The 15,801-nt window shown below is 43.4% G+C and overlaps 1 protein-coding gene across 3 annotated transcripts in view; it reads right to left on the bottom strand.

The window, feature by feature from the left end:
- The window catches only part of LOC307065002 (ATP-binding cassette sub-family C member 4), a gene marked incomplete at both ends in the record, with an annotated part of 215,197 nt that overhangs the window by 150,551 nt on the left and 48,845 nt on the right, over positions 1-15,801 (bottom strand). For 2 of the 3 annotated variants that reach the window (XM_079721739.1, XM_079721737.1), the window contains one exon: positions 7,965-8,189. The exons of the other annotated variant lie outside the window; for it this stretch is intronic. In XM_079721739.1, coding sequence (XP_079577865.1) covers positions 7,965-8,189 — 225 coding nt within the window. The remainder of the gene's footprint in view (positions 1-7,964; positions 8,190-15,801) is intronic. 3 annotated transcript variants of the gene reach the window in all.

Below are 15,801 nucleotides of genomic sequence, written 5' to 3'. Positions count from 1 at the left end.
ACTAAATGCTTCACCAAATAGCCAAAATGGTAAGAGTTAATGAATGAAAGAATGAGTGAATGAATGGCTTGTAAGATACTCGGACTGCACCTCCCAGACCTGACTTCCTTTCCGACCATTATCTTCATGAGGATCCCTTGCAACTTCATGCATGGCCATGTACAACAGGCTTCAGGTGCATTTTCCTAAATCACTGCTCTGAGCATTTACTACCTTACTAAAAATTTCCAGGGGTTCCCCTCTGCCAACTAAATAAATCCAAGGTCCTTAAACTCATGATCAAGGCCCTCCATCACCTGGTCCCAATATTCCTTTCTAAGTGGACCTTGGAGCCTAGTGCTCTCCTAAATGTTTATGCCAACTGTGCTTCCAGAATTCCCTGAATAAACTGTTTCAACTTTCCATCTCAACACTGCCCAATGCATGGAACGCCCCCCACCACATGTAAATACACATAGACACACATACACAAACACACAGACACCCCCTCCACCAATTGGAGGAATCCTTTCCTAAACCATTAAGTCTGTACACTTGTGTACCACTTAGCACCCGTACTGCTATTTCATCTGATTATATTATGTATTTGACCCTTCTGTGACTGAGTGCCAATAATAAAGATGATAGGAACGTTTGAACATTAGCTAGATGCCAGGCACTATGTTAAATGCTTTACACAGATGGACTCATTTAATCCTCTCTACAACCTTAAGAGTTGGGTACTGTTACAAACGAGGAAATTAAGGCTTAGAGCAGTTTGCCTAAGGCAGACATCTACAAAGAGGAAAGCTGGGCTTCATACAAAAGCAGTCAAACTACAGAGTCTTGTTATGCTTATGATGCCCACCCTCCTAAATTTAATAAATAACTTCTGTAAAAAGTGCTTTGCAGGAGTTATTTTATCCAATGCTCAAAAAACCCCATGAAGCAGATATTCTCTACTCCAATGTTTAAACTCAGGAAACTGAGGCCCTGAGAAGTGAGTTCACTCACAGTGCAGCAAACAGCAAAGTGAGGACTGGATCTCAGGTCTGGCTGTTCTCAGAGTCCACACTCACAGTCTTCTACCCTATCCGACCTGCCACAATGTCTTCTACAAAGTACCTGTGCACCTGGCTCAACACCTGATCGCTCGGTGCACACGAGATTCCCAGCGCGGAATCTGAGACACAGGAGGACTATAGAGCAGCCACCACCCTTCAGGTCTACAGCTGGAATTTCAAAAGGGTATCTCCACTGAGAAAGGTTAAACTTGCAGCCCACATAATAACCCTATGTACTGGAAGATCTTGGTTATAAGACATAAGAAAAAAAATTAAGCTGAACATGCATTTGAGGCCTATAGCTATTACCTAGCATCTTTTTAAATTCCCCATACAAAAAATAAATAAAAGAGAGAGAGAAAAAAAAAGGACTTCCCTGGCGGTCCAGTGGTTAATACTCTGCGCTTCCACTGAGGGGGCACGGGTTCGATCCCTGATCAGGGAACTAAGATCCCACATGCTGCATGCGAAAAATAAAATAAAATAAAATCCCCCCCCATACCAATTAAAATGGAATGCCTGCAGAGAGGGCCTGGGTATCAGTGTTGTTTTTAAATTTTCATGAATCCATCGTGCAGCAGTTTGGGAATCACTGAGCTAAGCATTCCCTTCCAGCTTGCACTGCACCCCACACGGCAGACAGTTATCAGGTGGTAGAATACAGTTGACACCTGTTACCCTCCAGCGGCAGAAATATCCCCTTTGAACAAAGCTAAACCAAACAGCCTCTCCTCTCCTTCCTTAACCTGCTTTGTTAGGAGCACCTACAGAAAATTAAACCTTCACCCAATGGCTCCTCTTAGCTCTCCCCTAGCAAATTAGAACTGCCAATTGCCCCCTGATGAGATTAACTCTTCACAAAATGCACAGATCCAATTCCAGTTTATATCAGAAATAAAAGAGAAATAAGGAAAAAAGTGTGTTTAAAATATTTTAAAAGTGTGGAACAGTGTAAGAAGCATTACTAGTTCATTCTAATTTTGTCAGAAAGTTAGAAGATACCATTAGAAGAGAAAGTCCAAACAAAGTATCACGTGCTTCAAGGGAGTCACTCTATTTCCGTAAATACCACACTGTTTCACTTTAACAATACCCAAGATGCTGGTCCCTCAATATTTTCAGAAAGAAAATATAATACAACCACAGACTAGTAAGCAAGATACTAGATTGAATCATACGAAATTGCTGTTTTATAAGCCCAAATCAGTTGAACATCTGTCATTTCATATTGTCTGGTCTAAATTTAAAGCAATATACCGTCTGTACCGAAACAGAATTAGCTTTAAATAAAAACAAAAGTTCTGAGAACTATGAACGCAACATCACATGGCTGAGACAGTGACAAAGCTTTCTACTCTCTGCTTTCCGCACTCCAAGGAGCAAATTCAGAGGGAGATGAAACTGGGTGGGATGAAGAGGGAGGTGCTGCAGGGGGTGAGCCCTTGCTTGCCTGCTCGCACTTAGCACACTCAGTGCATAGATTTTTTTAAAGTCAGGCTCCATTTACGCACAGGACAGCAGGCATCGCTCGGAGGAGTCTGCCAACTTGGTCACTCCCTGCATCCTGGAAGGTCTCCTTCTACTTCCTGCTTAGGCTCTGTGAGAAAGGATGCCTGCTATCCTGACCACTGATCTTAAAATGTAACTGAGCTGGGACTTCCCTGGTGGCTCAGTGGTTAAGAATCCACCTGTCAATGCAGGGGACATGGGTTCGAGCCCTGGTCCAGGAAGATCCCACATGCCGCGGAGCAACTAAGCCCATGTGCCACAACTACTGAGCCTGTGCTCTAGAGCCCGCGAGCCACAACTACTGAGCCCGTAGGCTGCAACTACTGAAGTCTGCGTGCACCTACAGCCCGTGCTCCGCAACAAGAGAAGCCAGTGCAGTGAGAAACCCCCTCGCCGCAAGTAGAGAAAGCCCGCGCTCAGCAATGAAGCCCCAACGCAGCCAAAAATAAAAATAAATTTATATATATATGACTGAGCTGAAGTGTCTGAAATAGAAATAAAATGGTTGAGAGGAGGAGGGAGTCTTAAGAAACAGGATTAAAGGAAAGAGAAAGGGTCCTTAACTCAGAAAGATGATGGTTACCTGAAACCATGAAATAGAAATAGTGCGGATACAACGAGCATGTATGTCCCCCCAAACTGAAAATAGAACTACATCACTTAGATGATTGAAAACAGATCGGAGGTAAGTAAGAATATTTCTCTAGGCAGGATGCTGATCTATAGAAACAACCTCCTTGAGCCAGTAGTCGACTCTCATTACTGACAATGGTCATGTTCCACAGTCACTATGAATGTGAACTAGTGAATGTTCATTGCTCCTGAGGGAAACACAGGGCTAGGGTTCTGGCAGCCTTTGGTAACAACATCTTCACCATCTCCTCAATACTTACATAACCTTGTCTTACATATGTTTCTACTTAACCTTATTTAATCGCTGTTGTAGATTCATTAACATTGGCCTCACAGCCAGCAGCACTATAACACATACCTGAACCAAGCTTACTCACCCACACACATATTTTCTCCGTAAGACACATGACAGTCTTCCTCAGCTTAGGAACACCAGACAGCACTTCAGCCCTCTTTAGGGGCCATTTTAAACTGCAAAATCACCCCCCAAAAAATACAAAAATGTGGCAAGCGAGGCACTAAGTAGACCACAAAAAGGGCATCTGTTCCATAGTATGAAAACAGGAACATATTGTTTTCACCCCAGCTGGGAATATGCATGTCAGATGACAAAAAAACTTAAGAGACTATGTGCACACCCACAGAGGACCATGAAAGAGCCCCAAGTATTGATTTTTAGAATTACAAATAAATTTTAGCAAGTAGGCGAATTCCAAACACAAAATCTACAAATATCCAGGATTAACTGTACATAAATTCTTGTAAGACAGATCTACAATAAAGGATAAAGGGAAATTAGGGTGTTTGCAGGGAGTCAACTCATCTTAGAAGCTGAAACAAAGAATGACAAATCTCTCCTGCAAACGATCCTTTGGGTAACACTAAAGAGAGTGATGATTTCAGCCACAATAAGAAATCTGCTCAAACTAATTAGATTCTGCAAGTCAGTCTGCACTGGGTACACAAGCAGAAGAGAACACTCAGTGAATTCAACGACTATCTGCTCTGGCTTCACCTGGCGTTCAGAGCAAACCAACCCACCAACAGGACCCACCACGGGGAACGGCCACAGCTCTACAAACTGCACACCAAGTCAGGAAACCTACAGTCCACCAGGCTATTAAGGTGCCTCTTAAGGAAAAATATCTGTGCCCTGTGCATTTTATAATACATAAAATCTCTGTGCCACATGACAAGATCAACCTGCTTAGAGAGATGATCATGCTGTCTGCCCCAGGTCAGAACACCTGTAACATTCAGGCACGAAGACAAGGTCAGGATTGGAAACCAGGAGATACATTCTCACTACTGACTGGGGTTGGAGATCAACAGCTGTCTTCAATCCAGGCTCTCAGCTTGCTTGAAGTTACCATCTTCCCCCAGCCCGGGCCCACCTCCCACGCTCTGAGCTGGGGAAGTTACCCTTTGAGATTTGAAGCCGGATGAGCTCTCCTTCTTCTCTGTCCCAACCAAGAACAAAGAAAGACAGGAATTGAGACACTGGTCTCACTGTAAAGGTGACATGCTGGGAATATCACCAGGGACTGGGGGTGATTTTCTAAAATGAGTGAATATAATGTTTCAAACACTATTCCTTTGGGGAACCTGTGTTTGTAATGCCAGTCTGCTGACTTTACACAAAACAGAGCCCGTGTTCCACAATCCCTTTATTTGGTCAGAAGTTCGAAAAAATGCCCTAGAGATTTCAGGAACCTGAAGAGACCATCATGAGCTGTGTCAACAAACCAACAACTGGAGCCACTGATCCAAACAAAATGTCACAGTTCATAAAAACTTCTCATTTAGTCCTCAAGTTAAACAGAAAAATCAATGATCAGGCGTGAATGTAAAATGACGTAGCCGCAGTGGAACAGAGTATGGAAGTTCCTCAAAATACTAAACATAAAATTAGCATATAATACAGCAATTCAACTTCCTGGGGATGTACTCAAAAGAACTGAAAGCACAGACTTGAATAAATATTTGAACACCCATGCTCACAGCAGCATTATTCACAATAGCCAAAAGGTAGAAACAACCCAAGTGTCCATTGACAGATGAATGGATACACAAAACCTATAATGGAGTATTATTCAGCCTTAAAAAGGAATTAAATGCTGGCACCTGCTACAACATGGATGAACCTTGAAGACACTGTGCTACATGACATAAGCCAGACACAAAATGACGAACACTGTATAATTCCACTTCTGTGAGGCACCTAGAGCAGTCAAATTCATAGAGAGAAGTAGAATGGTGACGGCTGAGGGGAGAGCGGGTGGGGAGTTAGTGTTTAATGGGTGCAGAGGTTCGGTTTGGGAAGATGAAAAAGTCCTGGAGACGAATAGCGATGATGGCTGCACAACAATGTGAATGTGCCTAATGTCACTAAACAGTGCACTTAAAAAGAGTTAAAATGGACAATTTGATGTTGTGTATATTTTACTACAATTTTTTTTAAAAAGCAGTGATCAAAAGTAATCTTACCAAAGCAGTTGAAAGGTAGATAAAAGACAAGTCATTCTTATATATGATACATCCCACAAGATCATTCAAAGTTACAACTGTGACTTAGCGACCATTCCATTTCTAACACCCAAACTGATTTCTCCCCAGGACCAGGGATTAGTGGTGGGGAGGGGGTCGGGGTGGCGGGGCGGGGGAGGCGTAAGCATAAACCCCAAAGATCAGAGGGTCTTTTCAGAGCTGCTCTGCAGCACCAGCTTTTCCCCTAAGGAACTAGCCCACCTGTAACCTGCTAAGAAGTGTCATATTTCTTCTCCTGAAAAGGATCCTCGATGTAAGGCTGTGCATGAGGAAACTGGTCTTTCCCACGTTTCTGGAATTTCAGGTCACGTCTATGGTATAATCCCAACAATAGCTGACTTCGTAAAGAACAATTCTCTTACCCTAATCGAGCCAGCAAATTAATGGCTTTGGGACATGTTTACATTCATCTAAGCAAATGTGCCAGATTATATCAGATTTCCCAATGGCAACGTTTCCAAGTGTTAGTGGGAAGAGGAAGAAAAACAGGTGGACGGACAATGGCTCACCTGTGCAGCAAAGAGCGGTCTGCTTGACTGAACCATCAGACCTAATGGAAGGTTTTCACAGTGCACCTCTGGTGAAATTTCCTATTTATTTATGGGAGCTAAGCATGATCTGGAAAGACAAGCATCTAGCTAATTTGTGGGAATCTGAGTATCCATCTCCTAAATAGTAGAAGGTGCCACGGAATAACAAAGATGATGATGAACGACAAGGAAGACCCCCTGACTAGAGTGTACGGGCACCACTGCCATTTCCATGTCACCCAGGAGGAAACCGGCTCAGATGCTGTAGCCAAACACAGACAGTGAGATGCCAGGTCCCTGGGTTCACAAGACTCTGCTCAAGAAAAGATGATGACACATCTTCCATTTTGCCAAGAAAAGTACTCCCAAGAAACAGAAGGTCGAAATAAGTAGCAACTAGGTAAAAGAAGTGAAAATTTTCAATTTAAATTGTTTGGTTTTGGCTTTCAAGGACGATTTTAATTGTTTTTTAATAAAAATTGTATACATTTAAGGTGTATAACATGTTGCTTTGATATAAATATACAGTGGGAAATAATTACTGTAGTAAAACCACTTAACATGTCCATTATGTACTTGTCCTTTGTGTGTGTATCTGCTATGTCAGTAAATTTCAAGTACACAATACAGTCAAATGAAAATTCTTAAAAAAGTAAATAGGTAAAAGAGATATCTAGGATCAAGTTTATGAAGAGCCCTTCAGCTCTTGACACTGGTGTATCTGTGGCAATTCCTTTGTAAAGACACCTGAAATCCTTACTCCTTTTATACTAGTTAAGACCAGGGTAATCTATGGAATAATTCTATGGGCATTTCTCAATACAAAAGCACTGAAAACATCAAACCAGGTCTTATTAAAACTGCTATAATACATACTAAAGAAAAAAGGGAAATGTATTAAGAAAAAGACTTTGAATGAACGGTAACGAATTTTCCCCAAAATTACTAAAAACAATGAAAATTTTCAAGTTTTATCCCAAACACCTATTTTCTTTAATACTGTTACGAACAATCACAACTCTACAACACAATGAGTGAGTCTATATGTAGCATGGACTCCATTTACATTTTTCTTTAGTTAACATAATTATAATGAATATGATTAGACAGGTCACTTAAAAATACAAACATTCCCTTTCTCAAATACATTCTTTTCTCCTAGATTTAATTTTATAGATCCAATCACTGAAGCTTACTATTAAATACAACTCTGTGTTAATAAAGGTTTTCATGAACAACAACTGAGTCTCCATAAATACCACTATGAGATTTAGGCATGAAAACAGTAAAAATCAACTAGATAACTCTGATGCTTATAGACTTCATTACAAATTTACTGCATATGATGCAGTGGACTGTGAATGAAAGTTATCAAAAGCAGCCCTGACCTGATGTCAACAGAAATCTCTTCATTATATTTTTGTAAGGTTTGCTTAAACAACAAAATTGGCTTGATGCAAATAGCAAGCCTCTGTAGTATGGTGTAAATGAGTACAGTCATTAAAAAAAATTTTTTTTTCCCGGGTACAATGTGTTTTTCTTACTTTTTTGCTGAAGTATACTTGATGTGCAATATTACATAAGTTACACGTGTACGATGTAGTGATTCACAGTTCTTACTAGTTATAAAATTTTTACTTTACAGAGCAGTTTCCCAAATACTTCAGGAAAGGTACACACTTTGGTTCTGAATGACACTTACCTTGCGGTAAATCATATGGCACATGGCTACTCTTAACCTCATCCCCGCACACTGCACATGATAGAAGTATAAGTGGTGCAGAATGGCCAAAACGAGCGTGCAGGCACTCAGCACTCCGGCGTAGCCGTAGGCTTCGTACAAAGCAGCAGAATCAGTGGGATTGTAGTTTTCAAAATAACCAATAATTTTCCCCAAAATTATGGGCTGAACTACTCTGGTGCTTTCCTAAAAGGAAAGAAAAAAAGCCTTAATTAGAAATACACGCCAAACCAGTTTTCCGTAACACAAGCTTTACTTTTATTATTACTTGTTAAAAAGGCATTTTGACAAAATGCAACATTCATGGTTAATCTAAAAGAAAAATCCACATATCCACTATCTTCTATAATACAAGCAGACAACAGTTTTAACCTTAAGCAAAAATTTTACAAAGACAATAAAGCCTTAGTACATTGCGCTTCGTACACTGTGGATGCTCAATAAATATTACAACCGGTGCTTTAGAAAGCATTTGGCAAACTACCAAGTAAGTCTTAGCCAAAGATAAGCTGAAGAAGGGTAAGAAATCTGCTTCCCTATGAACAAGCCCTGCTGGCAGCCTGCCCCGGCCCCCTGTACTCTCAACGTCCCAGCCCAGCAGAAAGTCAAGATGGTTCATGTAGAGGAGACATGCTCTTGCCATCATCTTCTGTTTTAAGAGCCTTTATGAAATGAGACACTGGCATAAACACATTCACTCTTTCCCAACCCAAACTCCACATGTCCAAAGATCAAGAGAATGGAGCCCAGCTTCTGCGGGAGCATCACAAAGAAACAAAGCTTGGGAGGTTCGCAGGCTCTCAGCCCCAGGGGGTGCTGTGTGAATATCTCTCCACCCACTAGAAGCTGGGATGTTCCGTGGAGTCAAAAATTAAACAGGACAGAAGCCAAGCTAAAAAATGATGTCATCCATGGTTCTCCATCTGCCATACACTGCAGCTGCTGGTGTGGAAGAAATGTTACCAATCATCTGTTCCCCAAGGCAAAAATTAAAATCCTAAACCAATGAGTTCGGAGGCATTGATGCTTACCTCCTGAGAAAGACTTAGTGAAAGGCATTTTCTTTCCCAAAACTAAAGGCACAACAGCAACACTTGCCCACCCTGCCAAATGGCCGCTCCACCCCGTAACCTACTTCCTCCCTCTCCTCACCCCTCCAAAGTTACCCTTCTCCCCTGTCAAGGAAAAGCAAACACTCAACACAAATCCAAGTCACCAAAAGTAAACACCTCCGCCCTCCACATCCTTTCCTCCACAGACTTCTCAAAAGACAAAGTGCCAGAAGTTTGGAAATCTTTCTGGAACTCGGCCTTTCCTTTTAGGCCATCCCTCCTTACTGACATGTACACGGTATAAACAAATGACAGGTTGAATTTGATAGTTCTCTTCTGTCTGAAGCTGAAGAACCTACACACAAGGGGAAGGGATGGAGAATCCAAAACTCCAAACGCGAAACAAAACTAACATGCATTTTGTGCTCAACCAACTAGTACCCAATCAGGATATTCACAGAAAGCTGTGCCCGTCCCTCAAATCGGTGTGACGTCAAACCCCAACCCTCCGGTCTTGCTCTACACACGTGTTCACAGGCTGCACCAACTGCCTCGCCTCGCCTTCCATGAGGTCACGGAACGTGTCATCTACTACAGACAAGTAAGGTAACACTGTTTAGTTGAACAATCATGATGAGTAAGGTCAGCAGATCAGAACAAGATAATCAGTTCTCAAGGACACAAGGGCTCACCGTTACATTTTCAGCACGCCCCTTCATTCACTCCTAGAGGCATTAAGAGCTCATGGAAGAGCCCCTCATACAGTAGATGGAAAAACACAGTTTAGAATTTACTGGGATGGAAATCTGGAGGCTTACACAGAGAAGCAAGAAGGTCAAACTGTGCACACGGGCAGTCCCAGCCCGCGTACGGCCAAGGGCAGCCCAGTGCTGCAACCTACAAACCTGGGGCTCCCCACCAGAAGCCCAGTGGTAACACTTGCCGTCCCAAACTTTCCAAAAACTTATAATTATCTTTGGGAATCACTGTTCCCTGTTACTCAATTCTCCGTTTGAGCCTAACGTCGGAAACCCACCAAAGAGAATACCGACAGATGCAACAAATTCAGCAAAAAAGAGTACAAAATAAAGGCAGGTCACTACTGCCTAAGCGTCATGATTTTTTCACTGAGACCGACTTTAACAACTCAGTTGAGCAAACAGTCTCATTAAGGAGTAATGCCAGGGGCTTCCCTGGTGGTCCAGTGGTAAAGAATCCGCCTTACAATGCAGGGGACACAGGTTCAATCCCTGGTCAGGGAACAAAGATCCCACATGCCGTGGGGCAACTAAGCCCACGTGCCACAACTACTGAGCTCGTGCACCTCAACTAGAGGCTTTGTGCTCTGGAACCCGCACGCCACGACTACAAAGCCCACGCACCCTGGAGCCTGTGCTCCACAACTAGAGAAAACCCGTACACCACAACTAGAGAGAAGCCCATACACCACAACGAAGATCCCACGTGCCGCAACTAAGACCCGATGCAGCAAAAAAATTAAATGAATTAAATCAATCAATCAATCAATCAATCAATCTTTAAAAAAAAAAAAAAAAGAGTAATGCCAGTCCATGGCCCAAAGCTTCCAAACTGCCGTCTGTTCCTGAGCCTAACCTCAAATAGTGAGAAATAAAACAACTGAAAAAATATTCATTATCAAACCTGAAACTAACCAAATGAAAACTTTCTGGATAAGCAGGAACAAGGTCAAAAATTGCTCCAATAAACCCTTCATCTTTGGCACCAACTTATGACCCAGTGAATATTCTTTCCACAAACCAACTGAGAATATACTTCTTATTCCTTCACAAGAATTCTTCACAACTGCAAAACCATAAAGGATTTTTAAAACAACCCAATATAATACGACAAAGCCCCATGGTTCACAAGAGCCTCTCAGGCAAATATTTCTGGGTGGAGTCCTTCGAATTCAGCCTCCTGGAAGCACGTCACATTTAACCCCACCTCTTACTTCTTAGGGGTATTTCTTATACAGTCTGATGGTAGAACTTCCCCAGTAGGTACAGTTTCTCCTCCATGTTTCCCCATGTTCTTTCTTTCTCTTTCTTCCTTCCTTCCTTTCTTTTTCTTTCTTTCTTTCTTTCTTTCCTTATTTATTTACTTGCTTATTTATTTATTTATTTATTTATTTTATTCGGCTGCACTGGGTCTTAGCTGTGGCATGAGGGATCTAGTTCCCTGACCAGGGATCGAACCCGGGCCCCCCGCACTGGGGGCACGGAGTCTTAACCACTGGACCAGCAGGGAAGTCCCTCCCCCATGTACTTTAAATATTTCTTGCCCAACTCCGTCATCTCTGAGTCATGAGGGGAAAAAAATAATACAGGAAATAGAAACCATCTAACACACAAAGAAACAAATGAGTGAGCTTGTGGGAAAATGAATAGGCAGTTAATTTTTAGAAACTGGGGAAGAAATGACAAAGTTAGAGTTGAGAAAGATACAGAGGCTAAGGAGGAAAAGCAGTGGGTCTGGAGAAATAATAACCGTCAGGATTCTACATCCGTCTTCACTCCTCTGTTCCACAGTGGTCTTCATCGTGACTGCATCACCTCGAGGAGTTAAGAGCACTCAGAGGCCTGAGGCCCAGCCTCCAGGAACTGGTTTAGGTTCAACAGATTAGGGATGGAGCCTTAAATTCCCTCTCCCTGGAAGATTCTGGATGCAGAAACTAACCTCATGTAAACATCTGCTATCTTCCTCTCCTGCATCATCATGGCATCTGAGTCTGGAGGGCCTACAGACCTGCTCTGAGTGACTTACAAGTACCACAAAGGGTTTTAATCAGAATTCCATGAGACATACCGTACGTCCAAGAAAAACGTATATGAACACAAGTCCTGAAGTTCCAGCTAAACGGGGGGAGGGGGGAGCCTTATGAGAGGTTACTAGGAAAAGCAGAGTAGACAAGTTAAGAAAGGTAGAGTTGGATTCCTTATGCAAACCCAATCTTCATTGACAAGACTCTTTTGTGCTTTAGAGCCAACCTTCTCTTCCAGGTACAGAGAAGGAGAAGCCCTTACAAATGGAGTTATCAATGTAAATGTCCCTGTGTCTATTTCTCAAAAAAAAGTCAGCTCAAAATAATCTTTACTCCAGAAAGTCATATTCTAGGGTGGTGCATTCTGCTATCTTTCAACACTATTCTGTTTTTCTGTTTTTGTAATGTTCTTTAAAATCTTCAGCCAGGGGGAAAAAACCCAAAAAACCAAAAAACCACACTGCAGGAAGCAGCTGAAAGAGGAGCACAGAGCTGTTATCAGAAAAAAAAAGTTGTTCTCATAAAGTCTTGGCTCTGCGAGCCTGCACTGGAAGCTGTGGCAGGAGAGGAAGCCTCAGGACAGAATGCAAAGAACACTGGCCTAGGAATCAGAACGCTGCGTTTCAGAACCCAGGGCTGCCACCTGCCAGTCACGTGACCCCCTAAGCCCGTCATGTGCCCTCCTGCACTCCAGGGCCTTGTCTGTGGAAATACTTGCCTTGTCGACCTCAGAGGAATCCTGGGACAGCTAAATGCAATACAACAAACAGCTCAAAGTGCTCTGAGACCAGCGTAAAAACAAGTGTAAGCTATGATCACTTTATTATCCAGAAGTTCTGGGAAGAGACCTCTTCTATTCTGAATGGCAGAGGCTGGTTTCACAAAGGGCTTGGAAAACTCATTGCTTCTTACAGGCGATCATAGCAGAACAAGCACTCTTGAGGAGTCATTCACAAAAGCCAACTTTTCTGGAAAGTAATAAAAAGTTTCGGTTCTAAGCAGATTTTTAAATTTTGAACCATTATAAATGCAGTCTTGTCAAAATGAGTCACCTACTTGCCTGACTTCTTAAAAAACGACGGGTTGAGAAGGGTGGGGGGATGAGTGAAATAGGTGAAGGAGATTAAAAGGTACAGTCTTACAGTTATAATATAAATAAGGCAAGAGAACGTAACGTAGAGCACAGGAAATATAGTCAATAATATTGGAAAACTTTCTATGGTGACAGAGGGTAACTAGACTTATGGGGGTGATCATTCCGTAATGTATAGAAATATTTAATCACTACGTTGTATACCTGAAACTAATATAATATTGTAAGTCAATCATGCTCCAATTTTTAAAAAACTTTTAATTGTTATAATAAAAACTTACATATGTTTAAAAAAAAAAGGAAAGAAAATGGATTGAAAAGCATCACCCTCATTTATAACTCAAGGTCATCACTATGGGTATTACTGATATCTAATGGCTAATGTATACACTCAAGAAGCAGCAGGGTGCACACAGCGGGTCTGCTCTGCAGGTCCCCCATATCCTTTGCTCAATGCTCCCTCTACCTCTCCCTTGCTGTGTGGCCCTCAGTGGTTGCTCAGGGCCCACAGTATCTTTACCACCAGTAGCCACTCCTCAAGTCTTCTGGGTTGAGTGGAAGTGAGAGACACGTGGAAGAAAGTGTTGGGAAATAAATGCAAAGGCCAGTACAGCTCTCAGGGAACCAGAGGATTCTGCTTGCTTCCAATCCATCAGATGAGTTCCAAAGTAAGTTTAAACAAACATGTACCTTCCTACAGGCTCCACCTGGACCAGAGACAATCAGCAAAAGTGGCCTCAGAAAAAGGCCTAAGGAGGCCTTTCTAAGGGTAAGGTGGGGGCCATTTCTAAGGGTCCCGGGAAGCATACATAACCCCCCAGGCCACTCCTCCCCTCTCAGGGGAAGGGACTGGGCGAACCCACACTTGCTCTTTGAGGTCACCCCACTTATACACCAGCAAGCAGGCAGAGACCTCATCTCTCAGGGAGAAGGCCCCTGATGACCTGGGGAGGCAGCCTCTGTGTCTCTGGCCCAGGCAGAGGCTTCAGGCTCCTCCTCTCCAACCTGAGGGCGCTGGGCAGGCAGAGACCTGTCCTCCCTACCTGCGGTCCCCGTGAAGGTACACACAGGAGCCAGGCGTGCTGGGAACTCACTGGTTGTTCTGTTCTAGTTAGGGGTGGCCTGCAAGCGATCCATGTTCAACATCAGTCTGGTACTTGTTTCTCCAAGCATTATGATCACTCCTCAATTATCAGAGACAGAGGTTTTCATACTTCAAAGTCCTAATCCCGAAAGCCTCGCCCTGGACTGGAATCACCTGCCTCTTCCCACTGGTGCTGTCAGTAGGGCCAGGGAGGCCCCACCTGCACTGTGGGTGGTCACAGCACACTCCACGGGAATCACGGATGATCCATGAGGCATTCTGTGCACCAGAGGAATTAAAAGAGGGCTGGAGGTCACAAAGGAAACATCTGCGTTTTAGAGAATCCTGGACGGAGTACTGAGTATACATCTTCCACTATCTAAAATATGAAAACCAGGGACTTCCCTGGTGGCGCAGTGGTTAAGACTCTGCATTCCCCATGCAGGGGGCCCAGGTTCGATCTCTGGTCACGGAACTAGATCCCACATGCATGCCCCAAAAAAGAGTTTGCATGCCAGTGGTTAAGAATCCACCTGCCAGTGCAGGGGACGCGGGTTCAAGCCCTGGCCTGGGAAGATCCCCACAGGCCGCGGAGCAACTCAGCCCGTGTCTCCACAACTACTGAGCCTGCGCTCTACAGCCCGCGAGCCACAACTACTGAGTCCATGTGCCACAACTACTGAAGCCCAAGCACCTAAAGGCTGTGCTCCGTAAGAAAAGCCATGACAATGAGAGGCCCCCGCTCTCCACAACTAGAGAAAGCCCACATGCAGCAATGAAGACCCAATGCAGCCAAAAATAAATAAATAAATAAATAAATTTGTTGGGCTAGGGGGGGAAGAGTTCGCATGCCACAACTAAGGAGCCCACCTGCCACAACCAAATACATACATAAATAAATATTTTTTTAAATAAAATAAAATACAAAGACCAGCAAGCAGCATAGATGATCACAAAATGGGAAGCTGCTTCATAATATCAATTATTTAACTAACATTTATTGCATCTAACTCAGTAGTTTTAATCACTGAGAACCCAAAACAGCACCTGAAAATTAGTTTTAAAATGTAACAGATCCTTATTAGGTTTGTCATAAGGAATGATTTTTAACTTCGCCAAAACAGCAGTATGTCAAAAGGCAAGTCTAGGAAAACAGGATTATGTGTGTTGGATTTCAGGCTTCTTTTGACTGCCAATAATATTCGATGTTTACTTCTCCTTGAGCTTTAATGGCCCTCAACTCCCTGAACTCCACTGCATCAGAACTAAGAGTTCTGCAAGGTATCATCCTAAGGACACAAATTTAGAATGAGCACCGTACGCCAGTCACAACACTCACCTAGGGAACAGAGACCACTGTCTAGTTTCCTACTGTAAACCACCATGAGTTCTACCACTTCTTATCCTAACCAGTCCAGCTGGTCCTGCCCAGCTATCACCCTAAGACCTCAGGCCCGGGGCACACCTGTGTGTGGGAAAGTGTATTCAGACAACAGAACAGGAGAACTGCTCCAGACCCCAGTAACTGACCTGGGATTCTCATTCTCGCTGAGCAAATGCAACCCCATATTCCCAGGGATGCAAGTTCTCAGCGAGCTCTCAGCAAGCAACTGGGCACTCTTACTAAAAAACAACACGGAAGGGCTTCCCTGGTGGCGCAGTGGTTGAGAGTCTGCCTGTCGATGCAGGGGACGCGGGTTCGTGCCCCGGTCCGGGAAGATCCCATATGCCGCAGAGCGGCTGGGCCCGTGAGCCATGGCCCCTGAGCCTGCGCGTCTGGAGCCTGT

The sequence above is a fragment of the Hyperoodon ampullatus genome (assembly GCF_949752795.1).
Source record: "Hyperoodon ampullatus genome assembly, chromosome: 16".
NCBI classification, from domain to species: Eukaryota; Metazoa; Chordata; class Mammalia; order Artiodactyla; family Ziphiidae; genus Hyperoodon; species Hyperoodon ampullatus.
Note: the sequence above shows the minus strand (reverse complement) of the source record. Positions and strands in the feature narration are given on the sequence as shown.